At 41.5% G+C, this 27,166-nt stretch overlaps 3 protein-coding genes across 3 annotated transcripts in view; all 3 read right to left on the reverse strand.

The window, feature by feature from the left end:
• The window catches only part of LOC116693484 (septin-7-like), a 51,061-nt gene extending 39,830 nt beyond the window's left edge, over positions 1-11,231 (reverse strand). The window contains 2 exon segments of the mRNA XM_032522488.1: positions 2,848-2,947; positions 10,937-11,231. Of these exon segments, the coding sequence (XP_032378379.1) occupies positions 2,848-2,947; positions 10,937-10,975 (139 nt within the window). The 5' untranslated portion in view covers positions 10,976-11,231.
• A 4,283-nt stretch (positions 11,232-15,514) lies between these two features.
• LOC116693479 (monocyte chemotactic protein 1B-like) lies at positions 15,515-17,911 on the reverse strand. Its single transcript, XM_032522482.1, has 4 exons — positions 17,756-17,911; positions 17,650-17,723; positions 16,748-16,865; positions 15,515-16,199 (listed from the first exon to the last, which is right to left on the reverse strand). The coding sequence occupies exons 2-4, from the start codon at positions 17,714-17,716 to the stop codon at positions 16,085-16,087; spliced, it is 300 nt and encodes a 99-aa protein (XP_032378373.1). The 5' UTR covers positions 17,717-17,723; positions 17,756-17,911; the 3' UTR covers positions 15,515-16,084.
• A 4,815-nt stretch (positions 17,912-22,726) lies between these two features.
• The window catches only part of LOC116693390 (sphingomyelin phosphodiesterase 3-like), a 95,522-nt gene continuing 91,082 nt past the window's right edge, over positions 22,727-27,166 (reverse strand). The window contains exon 10 of the mRNA XM_032522332.1: positions 22,727-26,242. Coding sequence (XP_032378223.1) covers positions 26,141-26,242 — 102 coding nt within the window. The 3' untranslated portion in view covers positions 22,727-26,140. The remainder of the gene's footprint in view (positions 26,243-27,166) is intronic.

Here is a 27,166-nt window from a genome sequence, read left to right on the forward strand (position 1 = left end):
ATCATAAATAAATAAATATTCTTCCTTAAAATACAGGGTCATGAGTATACACCCCCCTATGTTAAAATAAAGGGAGCATAAATATACACCCCCCTATGGTAAATTCCCATAGAAGCAGGCAGATTTTTATTTTTAAAGGGGAGGTTATTACATGGATCTGGATTCCTTTTGTTTATCAAATTGTCATAAATAAGAGATCATTTCTATTAATAAAGTAATACAGTGCGTAGTCTTCCCCACCCTAAAGGCTCATTCTGAGTGTGGAAGAACCCTGTGTGTAGCGCTGAACAAACTGCTATGTTCTTCACATTTGTGTGTGAAATTTGGATCGGCTGGGGTATGCAGGGCTGGGAGCCAAAAACGCTGTGGAGAGAGACAGAGGGGCCCATATGTGAGAGGGCCTGAAACAGGATCTAATTGATTGCGGAGCTCTCTCTGGTTCTCACCCAAGACATCACTCTGCGGTCTTTGTGTCCCTCCTGTGTCTCTTCCACAGTGGCTGTTTACTAAACAGGAAGCTAAAACCCCAGGCTGAAATAATAAAGGTTGGACGCCTCTCTGTGTTAACGTCTTCTCTGTCCACTGAACTCATATGGGGTCACCACCAGATTTATGACATTTTAAAACATGTTAAGGCTAGCTGGAACAGATTTTAAGAAAGAAGCACAATAGGAAATTATTTTTTAAGGGTCCAACTGGGTATAGTAACACAGACATGAAATATTTAGAGAAGGGCTGTCAGCATTACCGCGTTAATCGAGATGCGATTAAGGGCCGAGCATAACGCGTACATTTTTTTTTTTTCATTGCATGCCAACATTTATTTTACACTTCACTCGGCTTGCTTGGCCTTGGCCTACAAACGTAGACGACCCCTGCCCTAAATGTCACAATGTCTCATTTGAATCCATGCAGCTGTCTGCAGCCGCTCCGTGCAGGCTCGCGTCTCTGCGTCTCTCAGGCTAAAACTGGAGTCCACCGGGCACAGCTGCGCTGCATTACCACAGCGAAACCCGACACACACTCCCCGCTGTGCACAGGGCGTGTGTATGTGTGTGTTAGAGGAGACAAATCGTGACAGTAAATGACAGAAAAGACTCTCACACTGAGAAGAAATCAAAACACAATCATTTTTATGGTTTCGGTTATTCTTCACAACATTGAAGTGAAAGAGTGCTCTTTTTAATTGAATGTGAATTATCATGGTAAATAATCATGATCTCAATACTGACCTAAAGACCGGTTTTATCATCTTGGCTGTGATCGTGCCGCCTTAGCCAGAAGAAGACGATGCTTTCCACAATGCCAGATGCTCTCCCAATCGTTTGTCGTTCATAAACTTAAGCAGTGATTAAAAACCCTTCGCCACTCCCTCCAGCACCAAACAGGAAGCTGCATCAGCTGGAGCCCGTGTTGTTGACTGTTGTTATGGCACCGCACTAAGCTAAACACTAAAGAGGGAAAGTTGTAGATATCCAACCCTTCTGAAGAAAGTCATCCAGCAGAGTTCTACCGGCAGATAAACGCAGACCCCCGGGTGCTGGGGACATTCATCTACACGTACAGCAGAAGAGAACCTCTGCAGACTCTCCCTGAAGTTTACCGCTTCGAAAACAAGACTAGTTGTTCTCGTGCAATGTGGGACCCTTCCACAGTCTTTAACGTCAGCTGTGAGATGGTTGTCTTTTTGTGAGATGGTGGTGTCAGATTTCAGTCTGTTCAAAGTCTTCTAGTGTATGGCAGGCATAAGACGTAAAAATTGAAGAAAACCCTGCTATGCAAAACTACTTATGCATGTGTTAGTGTGGTGTGTCCATAAAGAAAGCCAAACGCATGGTCCCTCCACTCCTCTGTCCACTTCCTTCCTTCTGTAATGCTGTTAGCCACATTTTGTGGCCAAGTTCATCTCTACTTGAGCCAACATCCTGCGGCTCTCGTCCCAAATCGAGTAGTCCAAAGCACACAGATGTGTTATTTTGCGACCTGGGGCCACAGAGACTACTCCCCTAGAAGCTGTGGGAATCTAGCTTCGAGAAAAAAATATTTTCACATGCTCCCTCTCCGTCACTGAACAACACTGTAGACTGCATGTTCCAACTCAAGGCACGGGGACCAAATCAGGGCCCTCACAGATTTTGATCCGGACCGCATATCAATTTAGATTCACAAGAAATGGGAAACTGTTTCTCAAACATAGAACTGAATTTGTCAGATTTGCCCACGTTGAGATTTAAAAATCTCCACTGACCCGGTGAGGTTGCATGTTCAGGCTGAAACAGGTTGGTGTGAGTCAGCTGTGTGGTAGCCGGCTTTTAAAGATGTAATCATTGTTTTGCTTGATTAGCTTAACTTTATGATGGCTAAGGAACTATTCTGCAGACTTGTTTAGGGCTTTATGTCGACCAAACTGTAAGTGAGAAGATGCAGTAATACAGTCAAAGATTTTTTACTTTTTCTATTAAATAACAGCATGTCAATAAAACTATTAATGTCTGGCCCTTGATGTGATTTTCATTTTCCAGTGCGGCCCCTAGTGACACTGAGATTGACACCCCTGCTGTAGATGTTAAAGCCGGGCCACATGGGGGGCCCCCGTCCTGCAGAAACAGCTTTTTAAATTGTCAACTCGTCATCCTGAGTGCGCTGGATGCCACACATGCTTTTCCTCCTTTGAACCCGCGCCGATGACACACACACTCGCACAAAAATGAAAACACACTCAGACGAGCGGATGCAGGCGGACGGGCAGGTGTTCGGCCTGGGCGCACAAACCCTCTCACATGAACCGACGCAAACACACACATTCCCCACTCAGTCATGAGTCAGATGGAGAGGTTTCCCACTTACCGACAACCATTAAAGTGAACTCAAACCCTCGTTTGACAGACTTCCGATACACCTGGTTGGGGAGGTTGGCGAAGCCCACGTAGCCCTCCAGGTTCCGCTGCTGAAAACACACACACAACACACACACACACACACACACACACACACACACACACACACACACACACACACACACACACCACACACACACACACACACACACCACACACACACCACACACAACACACACACACACACACACCCACACTTTCTGTTAAGGGGAATCAAACAGCATGAATAATTAAAACATACACAGAGTATTCAAAATGTTGCTGTGCAATTAATTGTCTCAGAAGTAATTGCAATTAACAATAAAATTGTCGCTTTCAGTCAAATAATAGATAAAAAAAAAAAAAAATGATGACTTGCATAATTACAATTTGGCATAACTTAACAATCAAAAGTTACCAGTTACACGCCTTAAGACCTCAGCTAATGTTAAGAATTAGTTGTTGTAAAACACTGAAACCGCCTACATGGGGGGGTAGAGCAAAAGAGGAAGGATTAAAAGTCCGCGCTCAGCTTCAAACAACAATGTTAAAAACAACAGACAAAGCCAGAAATCTGGGTGTAGTCATGGACTCAGACCTGAACTTTAACAGCCACATTAAGACAATTACAAAGTCAGCCTACTATCACCTTAAGAATATATCAAGGGTTAAAGGACTTATGTGTCAACAGGATTTGGAAAAACTGGTCCATGCTTTCATCTTCAGTAGACTTGACTACTGTAACGGTGTCTTTACAGGTCTCCCTAAAAATCAATCAGACAGCTGCAGCCGATTCAGAACGCTGCTGCTCGAGTCCTCACTAAGACAAGAGACTGGATCACTCACTCCAGTCCTCACTAAGACCAAGAGACGGATCACATCACCCAGTCCCACTAAGACAAAGAGACTGGATCACATCACCCCATCCTCACTAAGACCAAGAGACTGGATACATCACCCCAGCCTCACTAAGACAAAGAGATGGATCACATCACCCCGTCCTCACTAAGCCAAGAGACGGATCACATCACCCAGTCCTCACTAGACAAAGAGACGGATCACATCACTCCAGTCCTCACTAAGACCAGAGACTGGATCACATCACCCCAGTCCTCACTAAGACCAAGAGACTGGATCACATCACTCCAGTCCTCACTAGACAAAGACTGGATCACATCACTCAGTCCTCACTAAGACCAAGAGATGGATCACATCACTCCAGTCCTCACTAAGACCAAGAGACTGGATCACATCACTCGAGTCCTCACTAAGACCAAGAGACTGGATCACATCACTCAGTCCTCACTAAGACCAAGAGACTGGATCACATCACTCCAGTCCTCACTAAAACCAAGAGACTGCATCACATCACTCCAGCTCACAAGACCAAGAGACTGGATCACATCACTCGGTCCTCACTAGACCAGAGCTGGATCACATCACCCCAGTCCTCACAAAACCAAGAGACTGGACACATCACTCCAGTCCTCACTAAGACCAAAAGACTGGATCACATCACTCGAGTCCTCACTAAGACCAAGAGACTGGATCACATCACTCCAGTCCTCACTAAGACCAAGAGACTGGATCACATCACTCCCAGTCCTCACTAAGACCAAGAGACTGAACCATCACCCAGTCCTCACTAAGACCCAAGAGACTGGATCACATCACTCCAGTCCTCACTAAGAACAGAGACTGATCACATCACCCCAGTCCTCACTAAACCCAGAGACTGGATCACATCACTCCAGTCCTCACTAAGACCAAGAGACGGATCATCACTCCAGTCCTCACTAAGACCAAGAGACTGGATCACATCACTCCAGTCTCACTAAGACAAGAGACTGGATCACATCACTCAGTCTCACTAAGACCAAGAGACTGGATCACACCACTCCAGTCCTCACTAAGACCAAGAGACTGGATCACATCACCCAGTCTCACTAAAACCAAGAGACTGGATCACACACCCCAGTCCTCACTAGACAAAAGACTGGATCACATCACTCCAGTCCTCACTAAGACCAAGAGACTGGATCACATCCATCCAGTCCTCACTAAGACCAGAGACTGGTCACATCACTCAGTTCTCACTAAAACCAAGAGACTGGATCACATCACCCAGTCCTCACTAAGACCAAGAGACTGGATCACATCACTCCAGTCCTCACTAAGAACAAGAGACTGGATCACATCACTCCAGTCCTCACTAAGAACAAGAGACTGGATCATCATCACCCAGTCCTCACTAAGACCAAGAGACTGGATCATCACACATCACCAGTCCTCACTAAGCCAAGAGACTGGATCACATCACTCCAGTCCTCACTAAGACCAAGAGACGTCATACATCACTCCAGTCTCACTAAGACCAAGAGACTGGTCATCATCACATCACTCAGTCTCACTAAGACCAAGCGAGGATCATCATCCAGTTCCTCACTAAGACCAAGAGACTGGATCACATCACTCCAGTCCTCACTAAGACCAAGAGACTGGATCACATCACTCCAGTCCTCACTAAGACCAAGAGACTGGATCACATCACTCCAGTCCTCACTAAGACCAAGAGACTGGATCACATCACTCCAGTCCTCACTAAGACCAAGAGACTGGATCACATCACTCCAGTCCTCACTAAGACCAAGAGACTGGATCACATCACTCCAGTCCTCACTAAGACCAAGAGACTGGATCACATCACTCCAGTCCTCACTAAGACCAAGAGACTGGATCACATCACTCCAGTCCTCACTAAGACCAAGAGACTGGATCACATCACTCCAGTCCTCACTAAGACCAAGAGACTGGATCATCATCACTCCAGTCCTCACTAAGACCAAGAGACTGGATCATCATCACATCACTCAAGTCCTCACTAAGACCAAGAGACTGGATCACATCACTCCAGTCCTCACTAAGACCAAGAGACTGGATCACATCACTCCAGTTCTGAAGTCTTTACACTGGCTTCCTGTACCTCAAAGAATTGATTTCAAAGTACTTTAGCTAGTTTATAAATCACGGTTTAGGACCAAAATACATTTCTCATCTGCTACTACACTATGAACCCCCCAGACCTCTCAGGTCATCTGGGACAGGTCTACTACTACACTATGACCCCCCCAGACCTCTCAGGTCATCTGGGACAGGTCTGCTTTCTGTCCCCAGAGTCAGAGCTAAACTGGGGGGGGGGGGGGGGTTCAGTTTCTATGCTCCTCATATCTGGAACAAACCCCCAGAAACCTGTAGATCCGCTGCTACTCTCAGTTCTTTTAAATCAAGGCTGAAGACCTTTCTTTTTGATGCTGCCTTTCTTTAAATGACTGTTCATTTCTTATTTTTAACTGTTTATTCTTGTGTTTCATCTGTTTTTATTTTTAACTGTTTTTTAACTGATTTTGTGTAAAGCATTTTGAATTGCCCTGTTGCTGAAATGTGCTCTACATATAAAGCTGCCTTGCCTTGAAATATTGGAGAACTTAATATCACAATATGACATAAGTATTATCTTTTCCCGGTTTTAAAGGCTGTATTACAGTAAAGTGATATTATTTTCTGAATTAACCAGACTTATTGTTCTATTGTTTGCCTTTACCCACTATATATATATATATATATATATATATATATATATATTTATATATATATTTATGTGCTCTGAATTAGACCAAATTTTTTTATTATAACATTATATTTATGACACAACCACTAGCTTTATGCAAATAATTGCGTAATTACATACGCACATATGCAAATGAGGGTGAATGAGTTAAGTACTGGGACCCACTCAAATGACCACCTGTGGCTCCCGGGGACTCACTATGTCTCTGCGATGGTATTATACCTGTGTGTAAACAAATACGCAGGCGTCACAAAGTGACGAGAATCTTGGTTTTTGTGGACCTGCAATTAGTACTCCTGTGTCCTGCAGCGGCAGAGCCCCTTTGAAATGAAGTGCAGCTGGAATGAACACAAGTTGGGGAAAAAGGGCTGTTTTAATGGAAAAAGAGAGGTGAGGGGGTGCAGACACACCGAGAGAAATAACAGGCTTTCACCGAGGAGGATGGAAAGAGGAAGTGGAGTCTACCCTGCCAAAGTCCATCAAACAGGTAAACCACAACAGAACAGCAATAGAAGCCAATGAATGCAGAAGTGTATCCCTCTGTGGAGAAAGACAAGACAACACAAACAACTCCAATCTCGCTACGCGTTGGACACCCTGTGGTAAACACATGGATCTATGGATTTTTTTTTACGTAATCAGTTTCTTTGTTTTTCCACAAATAGTTGCTGACATCAGCTGAGGTCCTGGGTGGTATGACTGATGACGTATGACTGATAGTGGACTTTGTTTAGAATTGTCCCAAATTGTAATTTAATAAGTGATTATTGGTCGGACTGTTGAGCTAAAGCTATGCTAGTGGCAGCTGTCACATGTTGTCATAGCACCTCCAAACATCCTAGAGTGTAGTAGCTGTCTCAAGCCAGAGAAATTGAAAGAGAAAAGAGAGAATTATATTGTTAATCACAACTATTTCTGACACAATTAATTGTACAGCAACACTTGGAAAGTCAGGCTCGCCAGCTGCTCTCTCTCTCTCTCTCTCTCTCTCTACACCACTGAGGTATCTCCCATCCTGATCTCACTTCCCCATCACTCTCTACCTCTCTCAATCCCAGTCTGCCCCCCCACCCCCCTGCCACTGCCCTGCACGCTACGCGGGGCAAACACAATTGACCGCTGGCCTGCCTGCCAGTGAACAGCCTCTCAGGCTCTGTCACGCATGGTGCCGATGGAAAACTGCAGCTCTACACGGATAGGTCAGCTGAAGGGGGGGGGGTTTAAAGCACCTGCAGCTTAACTTTTGCCAAATTTACACAGAATGAACCTATCCTTGGTTATAAAATAGAGCATTACAGGGTCATGTCCATGCCACTGCAGATGAGTACGCTCGTTTGATCGTCACATCCGGGCCTCTGTACTTCCCTCTGCTGCATCTTTTGTGCGCTATGAACCCATGACAACGTTTAGTAGCCAGTTGTTGTTTAGAATTACTGCCAAATGTGAATACAAGTAACCATATGCTACCATTTTTCAAAACCACAATCATACATTTGTGTTTTTCAAAACCACTGCATTGTTTTAGCTCTGTAACAACAGTTTGGGGAAGACCCTTTCCTGTTTCAACATATCAGCGCACAAAGCCAGGTCCCTAAAGAAACGCCTTTCCTGGTTGGGATGCAGAAGAACTTGACTGGCCTGCAAGGAGCCCTGACCCTAACCCCATCCAACATCTTTGGGACTAGAACCTCATCGTCCAGCTCCATTGGTAGCGGACCCTATACTGCTCTTGTGGCTGAATGGAGCCAGGTACCTGCATCTTGTGAAAACGTTGTCAGAGGAGAGGGAGATGTGCGATATTCAACATAAAATATCTAATAATCGTGATTATTTCGATGGATGTTGCAAATGCAATAAGATTCACAATATTGGAGGAAATTATACATTTTGCATTACTATTATTATTGTGATTGAGAAATATGATAAAATGGTCATTGCGTGATTGTTTTGCAAACATTTTTTTTAAAGTCTGTAGAATACGATTTGTAGGTTGGGCGATCTCTGCAGCACCACCAAACTGACTCAGAATGGTACTTTGACGCAAATATTACCCCTGCTGATATTTGGATATTGTTTGTATGCACTGACTCATCATTATGACCAAATGTTAATCTAGACTTCCACAACTACAAACACAAAACAGCCTCATAGAGCTTTCCTAGCAACACAAAAATGAATGTCCACCCCCCAATGGATATGCATTCAAATATTCCAGACTATTTTAGGGGGTGTCAACTTTACCAGGATTCTGTGGACGTTTCAGACACACAGAATGTGGGAAATGAGAAGCTAACGATCTATTTGCCTTGTCAATACTATGTGATGCATTTAGCTCCACATCAGGCGTGAATACCCGGAATGAGCCATGGATCAAACATGGAAGTGGTGGAGAGTGCCTCCACCACTTCCATGTTTGATCCACCCACATACTAGTTTTGTGTGCGTAATTATGAATGTGTTACATAAGGTTCCAACTCTGACGGGGTGTGTGTGTGCACATCTTAATATGAGTCTGTGGATCAATTGGCATCAACATACAGTATGCATGTGTGCACTAATGAGAAACCCTTTTTATTTACTGGGACCTTGTGTCTGTAGCACATAATGAGGTTTGTAGAGCACACACACACACACACACACACACACACACACACACACACACACACACCACACAACACACCCCCCACACACACGCGCTTCCAGCTAATGATAACTGTATATAGCATCACAATCTCTATTTCCAATGATGCAATGGCACTTGCCACTTGAAAGTGTAAAAATGTATTATGATTACTAATGTAGTTCTTTTTCATAAAAAAGTGATTAAGAGAAAAACAGGCCGGGAAAAGAGGGAAGTAATGGGGGATGAGAGAGAGAAAGGCTAGGCAGTCCATACTATTACTGTTAACCCCTCCCCCAGTCCACAGTGGTGATAGTAGCTGCCTGGTTCACTGACATCATCACCCCCCCCCCCCCCCCCTCCCCCTGCATGCATTCAGCAGCTGATGCTGAGGCCCTCTGAATGCTTCCATCGGCTATATTAAACTTTCATTTATTACATACATATATTGTATTATTGATTATTAATCACGAAACACATTTTGCATCTCTCAACACTGCAGTGGGGGGAGGGGGGGGCAGAAATCATCTGAAAACAGTGCATGTGAAATTTCTTTCTTTTGTAATGTTTTTTTAGCAATGAGCACATTGCCCGTACACTATCTCTCTAGATGCATAATGAGTATGCCCCCCCCCCCTTAGGGCTATGCCAAGGAAAGTCACTGGCAATCCACTCACACTGTATCACAAACAGATACAGTACAAAGTAAGTGCCAGTGCACAAAGCAATGCAGATGTGGTCAACCAACAGGGGTCTTCTTGCTAAACGCAGTTGTGTGGACATTCACACCAAACTACATTCAACAATTGAGCAGTTTAAGAAAACGTTGACATCTACGTGCACATGTTTGGGAACACAGTTATAAAGCTCTAGTAGTGAGTGATTCCGACATTATTGTTATGTATACAATACATTCCACCAAGAACTATTTCACTCACTTAAATTCCTTTTTTATTTACATTGATCGTGGTCTAGCTAAACTGGGAGATTTCTTAAAGGAATTTGGCGAAAGAGAGCAGATCCCATCTGGGCTCATAAAATCCGTGGCCACCATAGCTCGCTGTGGCCATCATCTCAACTGTACTGAATCCCATATATACGTTCACTAGTAAAGTTGTCATGGTCGGTGGGAAAACACGTCTAAACAAGAATGTACTGTGGCCCATAATATATTTCCCCGCTGCAAAGATGTATAATTGAAACCAGACCACGTAACCCCGATCCGTGCTGTTCTAGCGATCAGGGAGCCTGCAAGCCAGCCTCCGTTCAAATAACTGCTATTTAAAAGACAACCGTGTTGTGTTATCTCTTTGTCACTTGGTTCATTTGTAGCCAACCAAACATGATCTATTGCAACAAAAAAGCAGATGCTGTTATACTTTCCCACCCATGAGCTTCCTTTACCAGAGTAACGTTAACGTTCCAGAGGTGGGAGGTGATTCATTCCTTCAAAACAAATTAGGCATTGAACGTTACTGAAATACGTCTAGTTTAGTCAACCACATTATGCCGATGTCATCAGTAGACTATATTGATTTGTCAGAATGTGTGAGGGGTGTTTCTTTCAAGTATAAGTATTTGTAGTTATGGAAAATATCCTAAATCAAGCAGCTATTAAAAGGAGCTTGGTGGTTAGTTTTCTCCATATATCAGAGGTCGGTACTAGCAGCCACCACAACACAAGGGTATATAGTTAAACATGGTAACATTAAACATGGTAACATTAAATATGGAAACATTAAATAAGGTAACGTTATAGATTTGAACACTTGCACAGTGGTGTACGGTTACTCGGAAGACAGATGGACTTACAGCGATGCTGGGAACCGCGGTCTCTGGTCGCTCGATCATTGTTGCTCCGGTGCTGTCACAACCCAGCCCGCTCGGTCTCACACTGGTCAACGTCCCGCAAAGCGTCGGAGCGGAGAGAAAGGCGCTCGTTCCACCCTCAAAAACCGAGTTTGGTGCAAACAAAAATAAGCAAAGTGCGTCTGTAAACGAATGAATGAGCTTAAATTACATATGGCCGCTGACGGTACTACTACCAGATGTAGCGTTAGCACGGTGAAGAAAAATGCTTAACGACTGTCTTTCCCTCTCAAGGCAAGCCCATGAAATGTATACAATGCATCCGGTTGAGAATTTCAAAATAATGTTGCATTTGTTTTCATTATTAGTCTATAATTTGAACTTTTATTTTCCAGGGGCGAAGTTTCCACTACATTGGCCAGACAATGTACCCCCCCCCCCCACCTTATGTCTTTCTGAATAGCTAAACATGATAATTGGGGTTCTACCCGTTAATTTGGCAACACTGTAGCAGTGGCTAACACTTTTGTTAGCATTTAACAACTAAATTCATGTGACTTATAGCTGTAATGCTACAACAATGGTTGTTTTCTAAAATGTAGATGTGCTCACATAGTAATGAGTTCAGCTTCAAATGGGGACAAGAAAAAACAGCATCATATTTAAGCTTTTCAGAAAAAGCAGTAAAAGAAACTACCTCATGGCAAAGTACCATAGTTTGCAGAGACGGTTTAGGATAGAGGATCTTTGGTAAGATATACATAGAAAAGTACAATTATGAGAACTGACAAACCTAGGGCGTGATAAAGGCTCTTATTTTGAAGGAAAATAGGCATGCGTTCCGGTATCCAACTGGGTGTGTGTGGCCAGCTTGCCTCTGTGGGAAACCTGGATCCATCTTCCTATTGGTCAAACACAAATGTGATCGGTCCGGCCTCTGACCGTGTGTGTGATGCGTTCAAGTGCTGGAGGCAGACACATGCTACCTTCAAAGACTGTTGTGAATAGCGTTACGAAACATTTACGATCAATCAACCGAGAAAGTGGTAAATGCGGCTTGACATTAATATAGCCATACCACCAGTGAGGATCAAGGGAGACATCTGTGATGCAAAAGCCACAAAATATACGGAAAACAACTGTGTAGGCCATCTTTGAAACATTTGCTTATCAAAAATAGATTAGTGGAGCTTAAGGACCAGCATTGGCTCTGAGGAGATCATTACAGCAATGTAGTTATCTCATTTTGTTGCACATTTTGTATTCCCATCCTGTATATATTCAAATGTTTGTTCTTATATTTTCTTCCTGTTAGTATTATTATTTCATGTACACTGTATGTATGTACATTTTATCCTAGTATTTCTTTTATATTTGTATTCTGTGCTGACTGATTTGTCTGCTGTAACACCATAATTTCCCATTTTTTGGGATCAATAAATATCTATCCATCTATCTATCTATCTATCTATCTATCTATATCTATCTATCTATCTACTCTATCTACTCCTATCTATCTATCAATCTCTCTATCTATCTATCGATCTATCGATCTTTCTATCTATCTATCTATCTATCTATCTATTTATCCATCATCGATCTTTCTATCTATCTATTTATCTTTCTATCTATCGTCTTTCTATCTTATCTTATCTATCTATCATCTATTATCTATCTATCTATCTATCTATCTATCTATTTATTCCATCTCTCTGCTTTCTATCTATCTATTTATCTATTCTATCTATCTATCTATTTATCTATCTATCTATCTATCTATCTATCTATCTATCTTCTATCTATTTATTTTATCCATCTATCGATCTTTCTATCTATCTATTTATCTATCTATCTATCTATTTATCTATCTATCACTATCTATTATCTATCTATCTATCTATATATCTATCTATCTATCTATCTATCTATCTATCTATCTATTTTATCCATCTATCGATCTTCTATCTATCTATTATATCTATCTATCTATCTTCTATCTACTATCTCTCTATCTATCTATTATCTATCTATCTATCTTATTCTCATCTATCATCTTCTATCTATCTATTTATCTATTCTATCTATCTATCTATCTATTTATCTATCTATTTTATCTATTTATCTATCTATCTATCTATCTATTTATCTATCTACTATCTACTATCTATCTATCTATCTATCTATCTATCTATCTATCTATCATATCTCTCTATCTATCTATCTATCTATCTATCTATCTGTCCATTACAAACCACGCTGAACCAGAGAGACTTTAGTTTATATTTTCCATCAACCAAAATAAAAAACTATTTAAAAAAAATCGGATGCTTACATTATTCAGTGGCACTCATAATCTGGGTTTTTTCCTTGGGAAAACAAAATGACTAGTGGAAAATCAGATAGCCTGGTAACTTTAAAAATCTATTAGCCATGTTGCATGGTGATCAATAAAGTTGATTTAAAGCCCTGGTGATGTTGTCATGAGAAGCGTTCCCGTTTCGTCCTATCCAGTAAATCAGTGTGATTAGATGGCTGTAATAAAAAGCATAAGCAGGCCTGTACCAAGAAGTCATCACTGGAAGCACGATTAAAGGCACTGCGTGTCTCATTAGTTAAACTTCTGATGATGGGAACTTTTCTTGTTGTTTAGCCCACAGTTAAAGGAACAATTCCAAAGATTTGCATGCACTTGTGACCGTGGCTGCTGGGATGTGAAGCTAGGTGGTCCGTTGGCGTGCTCTTGTGGCAAATAAAGCAACTGCTATCTGACGTTAAAGCACAGTTCTTCCAAATACACACTTGTTCTCAACTGATGTAGTTGAGTCATATCTACAGTATAACCCCTGTACTGTAGTCTGATTGGGACTGGAGGTGCCTTTGCAAATAGCATTTTTAAAGAAAGTGAACATTAAACCAAAACTAACTTTTGCTGTAACAGAGCCACTGTGGCAACAAGTGGCAATTCCAGAATGATTTTTATATGTTACAATGTAGTGGACCGGTGACACAAGTAGACAGTCAGCAAAACAGACACAGTAATTGCACAGAATTATGTATCTCTAGTTAGTTTACATCAGCCAACATTAGCCTTCACAAGCTGCTGGTCATGGCAGAGCACGGAGACTAAACCACTGAGTGTGAGACGCAACAATCACTGGTATCTCTTAAAGTGCTCATATTATGCTTTTGGGGCTTTTCCCTTTCCTTTATTGTGTTATGTACCTTTTTTGTGCATTTTACAGGTTTTCAAAGGGACTTACCCTCTCCAACAGAAATCCCTGTTCACAAAGTGCTCTACACAGCTCTGTTCTAGCTTTACTTTTTAAAACATGTTATAATGCTCAGCTAGCTGCTAGCATGGCAAACCCTCACACTCTGCTTCTGACTGGCTAGTAGTCCTTACTTAGGTACTCTCAGGGCCCTCATACTCTGCTCCTGACTGGCTAGTAGTCCTTACCTAGGTACTGTCAGGGCCTCATACTCTGCTTCTGACTGGCTAGTAGTCCTTACCTAGGTACTGTCAGGGCCTCATACTCTGCTTCTGACTGGCTAGTAGTCCTTATGTAATCTATGTTATTGGAAAACTGGCATCTTAGTTTACAGAACATGTGTTATCAGACTCGCTCTGCTGACAGATTTTTACTTCATGTTCCACGAGCTTGTTCTGAAAGTGGAAAACTGCTTTTAGTTTTGGTGCACCCGACTCCTGGAACACATTACATCACTTACTTAAAATCAACTCAAAAGTGCCTCTTAGACAATTTAGAAATCTGGTTCTAAACCTACGAACTTCTACTTGTAACTGCTTTACTATAATAATATTTTCTTTTGCATTCATATTATCCTAATTTATTTATCAAATCTGTTTCCAGTTCTGAATGTTGTGTTGTTTTTTTATATGTCTTATGATTGTGCTTTCTGTTGTTCTGTTTGTCCCTGTAATCTGACCACATGACACTGAAAGTGAGGGTCGTCCCTCAAGGATCTCTCGTGGATGAATAAAGGTTGAATGAATGAATGAATGAATGAATGAATGAATGTAGGCCTACTGTAATGAGCAAGTCTGCGTGTGTTTTGTTGCCTAAAAATTCAATTTGTCATTTGGAAGAAGGAGAATGTGGTATTTCTTCTCACAAAAGTTCTGTTCTGGCTTTAAGGAAATAAGGTTTTGGAACATTTTCAAAAGCTCATCACTTCAGTGCTGCTGAGGTATTCATTGTTATCAGACATCTAAAGCTCACACAGCTGTGAGAAAGCTGCTCAACAGTAAGTACGAAGTCCTTAGCCTTGAAAAGGAAGATCAAAAGCAGAAGGAGAATGTGATGCTAGCACTTGGTATTTCTTTGTTTGTATCCATCCCGATCAAAACTCCTTCTCCTTAACTTAAGCTGCAAAAAACATTGCATGGAACAGCACCTGTTTTCTTTGAGCAATTTGCTTGAAAGAAAACACAAATTTCTCATGTAGAAACTTTGAAAAAGGGTCAAATTGGACCCAAGGACCACAGGAGGGTTAAATAAACGCCAGTGTGTGTAGAAACTAAAGTCCTGACAAGAAGAGAGAGTTTCACGCAGCCAAACATGACATCTTATCTTGCTTTAATTCAAGAGGATCAAATTAGTAGCACATGCATACAGAAATCAATTCATCATGCTTAAATCAATAGAATCAATTATTTGTTGTCAAATTGTGATTTGAATTTAAAACAGACTGCAAGTGATCATCACTTTGCTTTACAGAAAAAAAGACAACATGCTCAAAATGGTTCATAGTAGAAATAGTGAGGTAACCCGTAGCTTATACTTTACTTATGACAACAGGTGGAGTTGGGAGCCACTGCTCTTTGACAGTGTGTGCAGGTAGCTGTAGTTTCTGTAAGTCAATTCCAACTACATCGCAGTAGTTCACAGTGTTGACGGTCACACTTTGAGTATCAAGTAATACATACATATTGTTCTAAATACTTAAATTATACAATTGAAATCAGAAATGTAGAACATGGTATGTATAGAAATGGCTACTAGCAAATTCTATCCATGAGCATGTTACAAAACACAACAATATTTAGTATATACTGTTTTAGGTATATATTTTGCATTCAGATAATCAGATAGCTGTTACTGGAGATAACCTGGCCACGTGTTGCCCTGGTTACAGGTTGGACGTCTCTCCTGGGATAGCCTTGGCGTCCAGGTAGCTGATGAGCTGCTTCACCCACGTGGCTGAAGGTCTGACACACAGCTGACGACCGGCCACTGTCTTCAACCTGAACACACACACACACACACAGGGGCCAGCCAGTCAGTCCGTCATGTGTAGATCCAGTCCATGACATAATGTCGGGATGTATGGCAGTGTGGTGCTACTCGACATCTGTCTTGGTCTCAAGACCACTTTTTTGAAAGACTTGGTCTTGTTCGGAATTGACAACATTTTTTACTCAGTCTTGTCTCAGTCTCAGATGAAAGGACTTTGGGTTTTATTTTTAAGACCGGTCAAGACCACAACTGCGGGGTATCGTGTGTACAATGTGATTGGATGTCTGCCAAATCGTAGGTAATAAAATCTGGCTACCTAAACCATGAGGACCTGATTTGTTTTCTGTGGCTGTTTTCAATCTGAGGAGTGCCTATGGTTAACATATTCAATTTCATGGAGACTTGCAGTGTAGGACTTGCACTGGTCTGGTCTTGGTCTTGACCCCTCAAAGCCTTGGTCTTGTCTCAATCTCGATACACTCTGGACTTGGTGATAACTGAGTCTCGGTTTAGGTGGTTTTGACTACAACCCTTGCTCTAAAGATGGTGTACTTACAAGACGGCAGGGTTGGAGCACCGCTGGCTGGTCCGGATGTAGCTGGCCACCCGGTCTCTGGGCACCTCGTTCTCGTTGAAACGGAAGCAGCATCTCTTTGGGCCGACACCACGCAGACCTACCAACAAAAACCTGGAAATCAGCAACTCACAGCAGACATGCAGACTCACAGACGTCATGGACTTCTTCTACTTTGTTCCCTTTTTAATTTCCTCTCAGGCCAAATCTGAAATCTGTGTCATGGCTCAGTTGTTCCATTACATATGGAAAAAATTATAATCATGATCATCATCTGCTGTTTACAGAAGAACTAGTTTAATTTAAGTAAGTAAGTAAGTAAGCAAGCATGTAAGTAATTATGTAAGTTATTAAGTATGTAAGTAAGTACGTTGGTAATTAAGTCAAATGTATTTTTAAAGCACCAATCCGCTTTTCAAATAAAAGTCACAAAATGCTTTACATAAAACATCAAGATGAAACATTTAAAAAAAAAAAACTATAATTAAAATAACAAAGTAATACATGAGAAAGTTAAGTGTTGACAGGTCCATCAAAAGCCTGGTTAAGATGGTTATTCTTTAAAGGATTAACAACATTTGACAGAGTAAGTCGTTAACATTTAAATAATAATTTAGGGTGGATTTATCTCTGAAAGTAAGACTGGAACAATTTCAAAGACCTTCATCCAGTTAGTGTATGTGGTGCTGCATCCATCAAATCAGGGTCTCTGTTAACCATTGGAGCTGCACTAATATATCTCTCAGCCACTCAGTCACCTTTTATCTTTTATGTTTTCATATGTATTTTATGTCATTTTGCCTGCCCTATCAAAGACACATTTCTGTTACTCGTAAAAGACAATAAAGTTTTTCTTGTCATATTTGATCTTCTTATCTTCTTACCTTCACTCAGAGCGATGACAGCGAGCATCAGCACAACCACAGACAGAGCGAGACGAGGAGCAGCCATCCTGAAGAGTGTGTGTGTGTGTGTGTGTGTGTGTGTGTGTGTGTGTGTGTGTGTGTTGCCTTCACTGTGTTACAGTCAGTGCTGATCAGAGTTGAGCTGGCTCAACCTGTTCTCCGTGCTGTGATGACTTGGACTCCGGCTGCCTCCACATTTATACAGTTGAGGAGCAGCCGGGGGAGACCCTGAGCTCCATGAGGGACTTCTCTGTATGACGTGTCCGTGTCTCTCACCTGGATCTGCCTGCAGGGGGGTTACCAGGAGTGGGAGTTTCACGCATGGGCTTTTTTGTGCATGTGTCTTTGTCCATTTCACTTCCCTAAACAAGTTAACATTGAAGGAGGAAGTCTTTTCTTTGTTTTCAACGTGGTTTCCCTGTGAATTACTCACTGCCACTACTGTACTTTCTGCTCGCCGCCTGCATGTCACATCTTCAAAATTAAATATATATAAATTTAGATGAGTATTATAATTTTTGCTTTAACATTTTATTTGTGTTTCTAGAACAGGGCTGTCAAACTCAACTTCACTAGGGCCAGACTGGACAATGAGAATCTCATCAAGAACCACACATATATATAGTAACAGTTATAGTATATAGTTTATTGACATGCTTTTAAGAGAAAAAGTCAAATAATTTGACTGTAATATTGTATGTCCCATGTAGCTATAGGCAACAAAGTTCCTTAGCCAGTTATTAGGATAATTATTTATCAAAGAATGGACAAATTTACTGGAGTCAAAGATTTGTTTACTTGCAGTAAGTAGAGTCAAGTTTACCCAGTAAGTACAGTACAGTACAGTACAATGACCGACTATCTGTTCACAGCAGTGTCTTTTTCCAACAGCCGGGGAGTGTATTACAAAGAAGATACTGTCTGATGATCTCTGGTCAGGCCCGGCATCGCCTCCACAGCCACATGCTCGTTGTGCTTTCCCAAGGTCAGAGACTCTCAGGGTTATCTCATGGGAAACAGGAATAGCTGCACACACACGTCATGCAAATAGTTTGGCACTAGAACGAAAAAAAACCCCATAGCAAACATAACCTTTCTAACACCATCATAGATAAGTCATAAACAATCATAAATACGTTCTGCAGATTGCAATTGGATCTGATTATCAGTGTATGCATTGTACTGTAATAGGTGAGCATCTGTCTGACTCATATTGCTGCTCTATACTTCTTGCATGATTTAGTCATAATAACCCTCTTACCATCTTTGAACCAGTCATATGTGAAGACACCTTGCAGCAGCCAGAGGAGCTGGATGTCATTCCATGAATAATATATCTAAATATATATATGATACAATAATCTCAAGATAGTGTCGGTCACAGTCCCAGTCCACATCATCATTGAAGATTGATGAAGACCATGTGGTTGAAAGCCCAGAGGAAGCTTGTAAATGGATTGTTTCCTTCAAAAATATTTAGGATTAGGGCCGCATGTAAAAACTGTATTGAGCTCTGAGTGTAAAGTCAGAATTCTGAGAAATGAGTTCTCAGAATTCTGACTTTTATTTGAAAGAAATCTGAGATTGAAGTCGGTATTCTGATTTTTTTTCTTCTGACTTTATTCTTAGAATTCTGAATTAAACTCAGAACTCAAATACATTTTTCACATATTGCCCTAACCCTCTTCCGTAGAGCCAAGATCAATGATCTGATTTGGTTCCATGTTGTTGGCGATGGTGTAGGACTCCAAAGGCACTGAAAGAAATGACATGCTGAGATAGATGGATACGTGTCACTTTCCTTGTACATGGTGGAACAAAAGTGGTAAAGTCAGTGACACTTAATTTACCGAAATTCTTAAATTTTGATTTGAATTTGAATATTTACAATTTAAAGAAGCATTAATAGGTTTTTGGGGACACTTGTGGATTGTATGAAGCTGAATATGGGATTTGTGCATTACTGTGGGACTGCAATGATATTACATTGGATTTGGTGAGTGTGTTTGTGTGCGTGCATGCGTGTGTGCATGCGTGTATGTGTTTGTATGCATGTGTGTATGTGTTTGTATATGTGTATGGGTATGTATGTGCGTGTGTATGTATGTGTGTGGGTGTGTTTAAGTGTGTGTGTGTGTGTGGGTGGGGGGGTTGTGTGCGTGTATGTATGTGTGTGGGTGTGTTTGTGTGTGTGTGTGTGTGTGTGTGTGTGTGTGGGTGGGGGGGTTGTGTGCGTGTATGTGTGTGTGTGTGTGTGTGTGTTTGTGTGTGCACGTGTGTATGTGTTTGTGTGTGCATGTATGTTTGTGTGTGCATATGTGTGTATGTGTTTGTGTGTGCATGTATGTTTGTGTGTGCATATGTGTGTATGTGTTTGTGTGTGTGTGTATGTTTTGATGTGTGTGTTTGTGTTGATCCTGTCTAATAATTCTGAGATTATTTTCCATTGAATATTGAAGTTCCCAAGTGTTTAGGCATGGCTGTCTGAGTGGCAGTATATCCATGGTACAGACAGGGGGATTTAATTATTGCATGTTTTGTTTTGTTATTCATAAAAAAAAAAATCCCCCCACCTTTCCTGTTTCGGGCTCCCATCCAGAGCGTAGTCCCCATTCAGGGCCGACACATCAGGACCGCGTCTTGAGAAGCTTGTTGTCTATTGTTGACTCTAGGCTCACTGTGCGTCGTCTTTATTCACTCCTTTCCCTCACACTGCATTCACTCGTACGCAGGGGTGTCTGACCGGGGGGGAGTATGGGACTGACTACCCAGGGCCCACATGTGAGGAGGGCCCAAAAAGATGGTAGGATGGATCGCCGTGGATGCGGGAACTATAGAGAATGCCTTTCTACAGGGCCCAGAACTCTAGTTACTTGGAAATTAAAAGCTAAAGCCCGTTGATATGTCACATTTGGCTGATGTCACTTTAGTTTCAGTGGGAGGGAAGTTTTCACACTTGACAGAGCACCCTATGTAAATTTTTAATGCTAGATTTCTCCCTCTGCTCATGAAAAGCAGAAGGACTCCTTAAAAGCTTCTTTCACTTCGTCATACTTTGTGCTTTGAGAGAGACAAACAAAGGTTTCTTCTTCTGGTTTGACCTTCTGTTCTCAAATACCAGCCTCACATGAGTGCCTCAGGCCCACATGGCCAAAACCACAAATTGGGGTCACCAAGGTCTTGACCCCGGTATTTTCTCCAAGGTGTATGCTAAAAACTAATATAATATATATATATATATTTAGTATACCAATATATATATTTCTAAAAATAACTTGATTTTGGTGTGTCTAATGCCTACCCCCAGGCCCGGGGCCAAGGTAAAATGACTAAGAGGGCAGGTAAAAATTGCGAAGGAGCAATTTGTTTTTCATGACGTAGGATCAAATTAACTCATTTACCCAGGCTTTACCCGCGCTGCCACAACAGGGTCAGCACTCGCAAATATAACATTTCTTGAAGCAGTTAAGTTGTCCATTTTTATCTATTTTTGAAATAATAAGTACAACTTGGTAAGTTGGTGTACACCAAAAAAATTATCTGCTGAAATATAAACTGCATATCAATTCAGGTTCCCAGTGCATTTCTGCCCACATAGTTTTCGTCACCTTTTCTGAAGTTTTTGTCATCTTTTCCAAGGTTTTTGTCACTTCTTTCCAACTTTTGGGGGCTTTTTTAATGCCTGCTGAGGAACTTTTTTTGGACTTTTTTGGAACCAAACTGTAAATTAGAAGATGCAACAATACAGTCAAAGATATTTGACTTTTTAGACCAAAGCATGTCAATAAACTGTATATGTCAGGCTCTTGATGTGATTCTCAGTTTCCAGTGAGGCCCCTAGCGAAGTTGAGTTCGACACTTCTGCTCTAAATTCCTCCAGTGTATTTTTTTTATCAGGTGCCTTCCACCTGGTGAGTTCCCTCCCATCCAAACCATAACAACGTTTACCCTTTCCTCCCATTATTTGGATGAGCACCTATGTGACTGAAATGTCAGGCTTCCATCACATAAACGTCCTGTTTAAGAGGCCCAAACGCACTGAAAGCAGTTTAACGGGCCTGATTACGCTTTTTGGTGTGTGTTGACCATTAAAAAATAAAAGACGTACTTTAAAACGTGCACGTCAGACGCTGCCAGTGCATTTGGGCTTTAGGGCTCACCATGGACATACAACACAAACCCAAACTTTGCCTTTACACCTTCATCTTTAATCAACCAATCAGCTTCTTTGCCCACCACTTTCTTCAGTTGTTGTTAAAAATATGCAAAAATACAAACACAGAACAATTAGCAAAAGAAATGAACTCTAAATTATAAAATGAATTACCTCCACATTGCAACTTTTAAAAAACAACACAAAAGTGTAGAATCCTCCTGACGGTGTTGCGCTACACACCGTCCGTCCCGTGGTTTGGACGCTGTGGAGCTCTCCGTGTTGGAAGATGAAATGTTCAACGGTACTGGGGTGTTAATAAAATCAGACGATTAAAAAAACTAAAGCTTATTAATAAATCTCTACATCGGCTACCACTTTGCTCCCACCCAAACCATAACTTATTTCCCCATAGAGCAGATTCTCTAAAACTTGAACTATAATAGACCTATAGTGTATTTACATGACTATTTACCAAGTCAGTAGTGAGGGTTTGATCTCATTTGAAGTTCACCTAAGGAGATGACAGGATTCAACCTAAAAAAAAAGAAGGTTGAATTGAAAAAATGCACAGATACAAATCTTAGTAATATGAAGGATATATTAGTCATAATCATAATGAGTCATAAAGAGACAAAAAATGTGTCAGAGCAGCCAGGTGACCTGTGGACTCATACTGCATGTAAAAATGACAGTTGAACATACATAACAGAACAACACGCACGCACGCACGTTTCATTCAAACGTCAGTTAGCACATTTGTATCGAAAGAATATAACTCGATGAGCTGCCCGAACAAACGTACACATTTATGTTAAAAATTAACACTTCTGCCAAAAAACTGTTGTAAACATTGTTCAGCGTGCAGACCATGGAAATCAAACAGTATCTGACAACCTCAACTGTTACTGTAACGCATGTTTTATTCAGAGAAATAGGCTTCGACATTAGTGATTTTCCACACACACCACTAAGAAAAATATGCCGCACAGTTTGGTAGTTGTCCCGTGTTGACTGATGACAGGGACCCAAACAGGATCCATGTGTTCCCAGAACGGCAGATCATTGATCTGGAGATTCCTGCTAACACGTTAGCGCACATAGTGATCAGTGAAAGGGAGGCACCATTGCTAACGCCAACTCATCTTTTAAAGGATATGCACATTTCAAAAAAAGAAATGATACATTTACTGTTACAAATTGGAATTACAATTCCTAGTGAATAAAACCCACCCTTGCTCAGTTCAATTGACTCGGAGGTTTGTGCTGCAGCAGCCTTACTTGGTCTGGTCTGACCATAGACTGTAAAAATATTGGACGGAGCTTCCAGATCTGAAAAGTGAAGCCAAAGCAAAAGTGCTTTAAACCTGCATTCTATCCAATCTCCAAAAGTCAGTTTCTGTAGAAGTCTGTGGAAAAATGACCTTTTTTCTTTCTTGATTTATCACCATTGTAAACATTTTCATAATGAGTTTATAGTCTCAATCTCTATTTTCAAGTCTTCTTAATATAGCATTATGTTCATTTCATAAAATGGTCCCGTTGATTTCAATAAGTGGTGGTAAAGCAGGGGATTCACGCCGACCTGTCATTTAGCACAGAGGCTTAGTAATGCTAACCATTGCCCTGTGTACATTAATATAGCAGTAAACTATTTTTCACATTAATTGGAACATTTTGGTCATCAAAAAAACGTCTTGTTCAGCGTTATGTGAACCAAGCTAGCCAGCTAGCTTTAGTGTTAGCTGCTAACTTGAGGTCTATATTTACTACTGGATGACATGCTGCAGAAGGGATGAAGATTAGCAACTTTCCCTCTTTAGCATTTAGCTATTGCCATTGCAAACAAGACTGGCTTGGCCATATCCTCCTCCCCAGCTCATATCTGGTTTTAAAATACCAAGATGGCAACGGCCATTTTGCAAAACTCTAGGGCGTAAAACAGCAGTCCACAAACCAATGGGTGGTGTCACGGACGCTACGTCCATTCTTTTCTACAGTCTATGGGTATGACTAGTAGCTCTTGGTGGCTAATGTTAGCTAACTTGCCTTAAGTCCTGCTGCTGAGACCTGCTTCCATGTTATTTTTTAAAGTTTGAGGCAATGGTAGTGGCCTATCACTCAACATGGTATAGTTCAAAGGCAGCACCATGGCATTCAGGTCTCCAGGAGACACAAGGACAGTTTTAGTCTCTACATGCCTTTCAACAGTTACTCATTAAACACTGCTCTTTACAAAGTTCCAGTTCCTGTTTGACACCATGGTCTGTGTGGGTCTGGAACAAGTTATTATGGAACCAACGCAACTTTGTCCATGCTTACACAACCTGACCTTAACTACTCGAGGTCAGTGCCTAACCCCAACCAATCGAGCTGCTTCATTGAGCGGCACTTGCCAAGACGATCCATAATAACGTGTCTGGTACAGGTTGTGAGTGGAATAAGATAAGACAGACTTTATTTGTCCCACACTGGGGAAAGTCCCTTAAGTTGAAACATATCTAACTCGGGCGGTTGCGTCTGGTGTCATGTTTTGTGCCTATCGCTTTAAATGAAATCACACCGCCTCTAAAGTTTGTTTTGTTTTCAATGTGAACACCTCTTGAGTCGTGTTGCATTGTAGTATTACACTGCTTCGTGTATTCATGTACCTGGTATGCTGTGTGGATTCATTAGCATTTGCACTACTTGAATTGTGCATTATTTGTAGGTGGGCTGTCTTAATCTTTGGGACTTTTAGTACATTATGAAATGTGTTTACGTATACTTGGCATATTGTCCAGGGTGTGTGCAGCATGCCGGTCTTCAAATGGTTCTGTAATCTGAGGTTTTGCAGTTGCATCACAATATGGCTGTCGTCAGGGTGATCCATGGGGCAACTGGCTGTGCTCTAACCAGAAAGTGGGCTGTATATTGTGTGTTAGCTAGAGCAAAAATCAGATGTGGTCACAAGATGCCGATGGCTTGCTAACCAGATAGCTACATTGGTTTGTTAGCTAACACGCTGACAATACCTACTCAAGTCACATGTTGTCATTCGGAGAACTCCAATATGGCTGCCAGAGGGTATGTTACATCACCTGAAATCCCCCTGTACATGATGTGTTATGCCTGCTTTATGTAAATCTTCAGTATGTTTCTGTGCACACCCTCACGTGCATGTGTTCAGTGTCATCAGAGTCTCACATGCACAAATGTCACACTGGTATACAGTAAGTGTGTGTTACAGGGCAAAAATGCTCCTGGACTCATCAAGCAGCCAGAATCAAGCAAGCAAGTGTATCAAGACGCTAAATTCATGTTGTAAACTGACACCGTTTCCCATCATGCATCCGCAAAGTCTCAGTTCCCATGATTACACCAGAAATGTCCGGTCTAATTTTCAACCAGTCACGGTGGAAAAACATGCTATAAGCATTTCAATGCATCGGACGAAACACGTTCTCCAAAACCAAGTCCCTTTATACAATACCTCTTTTTTTCTGCTTCTTCTTTTTTTTTTTTTTAGAAACATACCATATAGTAATAAACAAGCATTTAAACTCCCTATAAAAATTCTTCTTTTAGAAAGACTAGTTTTGTTTTTAGGTTTTTTTTTTTAGAAAAAAAGACACTTGTTGAGGTTCCTGGGACTGACGTGGGAGTAGTAAGGTGACCATAAGTGGCCATTCAGGACGGAGCACGACACGAGGACACAGGTCAGTGGAAAGGCCAGTCAGTAGCTGTACGCTTGTCACTTCAATTACACACTGTCACTAAAGAAGATCCGACTGTCCCTGAAGGTAGAATCATTAAAAATACGCATAGTTACTCTACGGCTAAAACAGATCCAATGAAAGAAGTGTGTGTAAATTGGCTACATGAAAACAATTCACTGAAAAATAAAAAACCTTCAGTTCAACGAAGAAGAGATATTCAACAGTCTAAAAATGTCGATCCGTTGTGTTTGTGTGTTTAGGGTGGTGTGTTTAGTGGGTGTGTTTGTGTGTGTGTGGAGGGTTTACCCAGGAAGATGAATATCTTTCTGGCTTTCTAAACTGCACTGCCCTGCTTATCTCTCCCCTCCAGAGTCTTTCTCTTTCATATCACTCCTCTGCTGTGCTCTCCTCCACCTTCTTTAAATCCATTCATCCCCTGAGTGCTCCTCCAAGTGATTCATCTGTCGATTTCATTCTCCCTTCAATGCCTTTATAGTCTTTCTCAAGCCGATCCGTTTCTGCAAACTCTTAATCTCCTCTTCTCTCTTCCTGGTCATCTGTCACGCCTCCATGGCAGTATTTAAAAAGGAATTAATAATAATAAGCTCAGGTGGTCGATCTAAGTCTCCTCTTCCCCGGTGGAAACAGCCAATCGCATGGCCACAGACAGGTGGTCGGTGAGGCCGGCCAGCTGGGTGACGAAGCTGAACTCCTCGATGTCCTGCGGGAGGGGGAGAAGAACTGGCATCAAGTCTTCAGTATCTCACCTTCTATTCTGTAGAAGTTGTCCTTCATTTTAAAAGCACACAAAAATAATAAATCACTAAAATAACTCAAATGTCACAGAGTACATTGACAAGCACGCTAATATTCTACTGTGATTATGAATATGGCAATATTCCGAATTTAGTACGGGTCAAGTAAACAGCTTATTCGGTTTTGATATTCCGAATAAGGCCTTTTTCCAAATTTAGAATTTTCTGATCAAGACATATGTGATGTGACTTTATTATTCAGGTTTTAGAGCAGTGGTTCTTAACCTGGGTTCGATCGAACCCCAGGGGTTCGGTGAGTCAGTCTCAGGGGTTCGGCGGAGGTCAAGACACACACCCGACTCATATGATTCGTGATGACACGCCCCGCTTGGCCATCATCAGAAGGGTTCGGTGAACGCGCATATGAAACTGGTGGGGGTCAGTACCTCCAACAAGGTTAAGAACCACTGTTTTAGAGGCATTCTTTGGACAGCGCATTCAGAATATGTATCTCAATCAAGGTTTTTACTGCAGTTTGCAACAGTTTATGGGCGCTTTACAGCGTATTGTGTTGCTATAGTTGTTGGACGCATTGCCAGACGTTCCTCCACAGTGCTGCCGAGTAGGGACCTCATACGTCAGAGGGATAACTTAAACTGTAATGTGTTCACGGTTTAAAACAATACTGTGTACATTAACACGTTGACTTAGTCAAGTTCAATCAAAAAAGAAAAGGAAATGAAATGGGTGATGAAACTGGGTTTGTGGTTTGTTTATGAGGAAGCAAAACAAGAATATCTTTGTTTGACTGGTGTTGAGTGGAATGATGTTACAGTAACTACAGTCTGGCACCAGGTGGCGGCAGGCGGCTGCGGTTGGAGAGACCAAGG

Source organism: Etheostoma spectabile, chromosome 8 (assembly GCF_008692095.1).
Source record: "Etheostoma spectabile isolate EspeVRDwgs_2016 chromosome 8, UIUC_Espe_1.0, whole genome shotgun sequence".
Lineage (NCBI taxonomy): Eukaryota > Metazoa > Chordata > Actinopteri > Perciformes > Percidae > Etheostoma > Etheostoma spectabile.

Excerpts from the sequence above, each read along its gene's own strand:
- LOC116693479 (XM_032522482.1), bottom strand. The coding sequence starts at position 17,716 with ATGGCTGCTCCTCGTCTCGCTCTGTCTGTGGTTGTGCTGATGCTCGCT. Across the intron at positions 16,866-17,649 it reads TGTCATCGCTCTGAGTGAAG|GTCTGCGTGGTGTCGGCCCA; the intron begins GTAAGAAGATAA and ends TTTTGTTGGTAG. Across the intron at positions 16,200-16,747 it reads TGCTCCAACCCTGCCGTCTT|GTTGAAGACAGTGGCCGGTC; the intron begins GTAAGTACACCA and ends GTGTGTGTTCAG.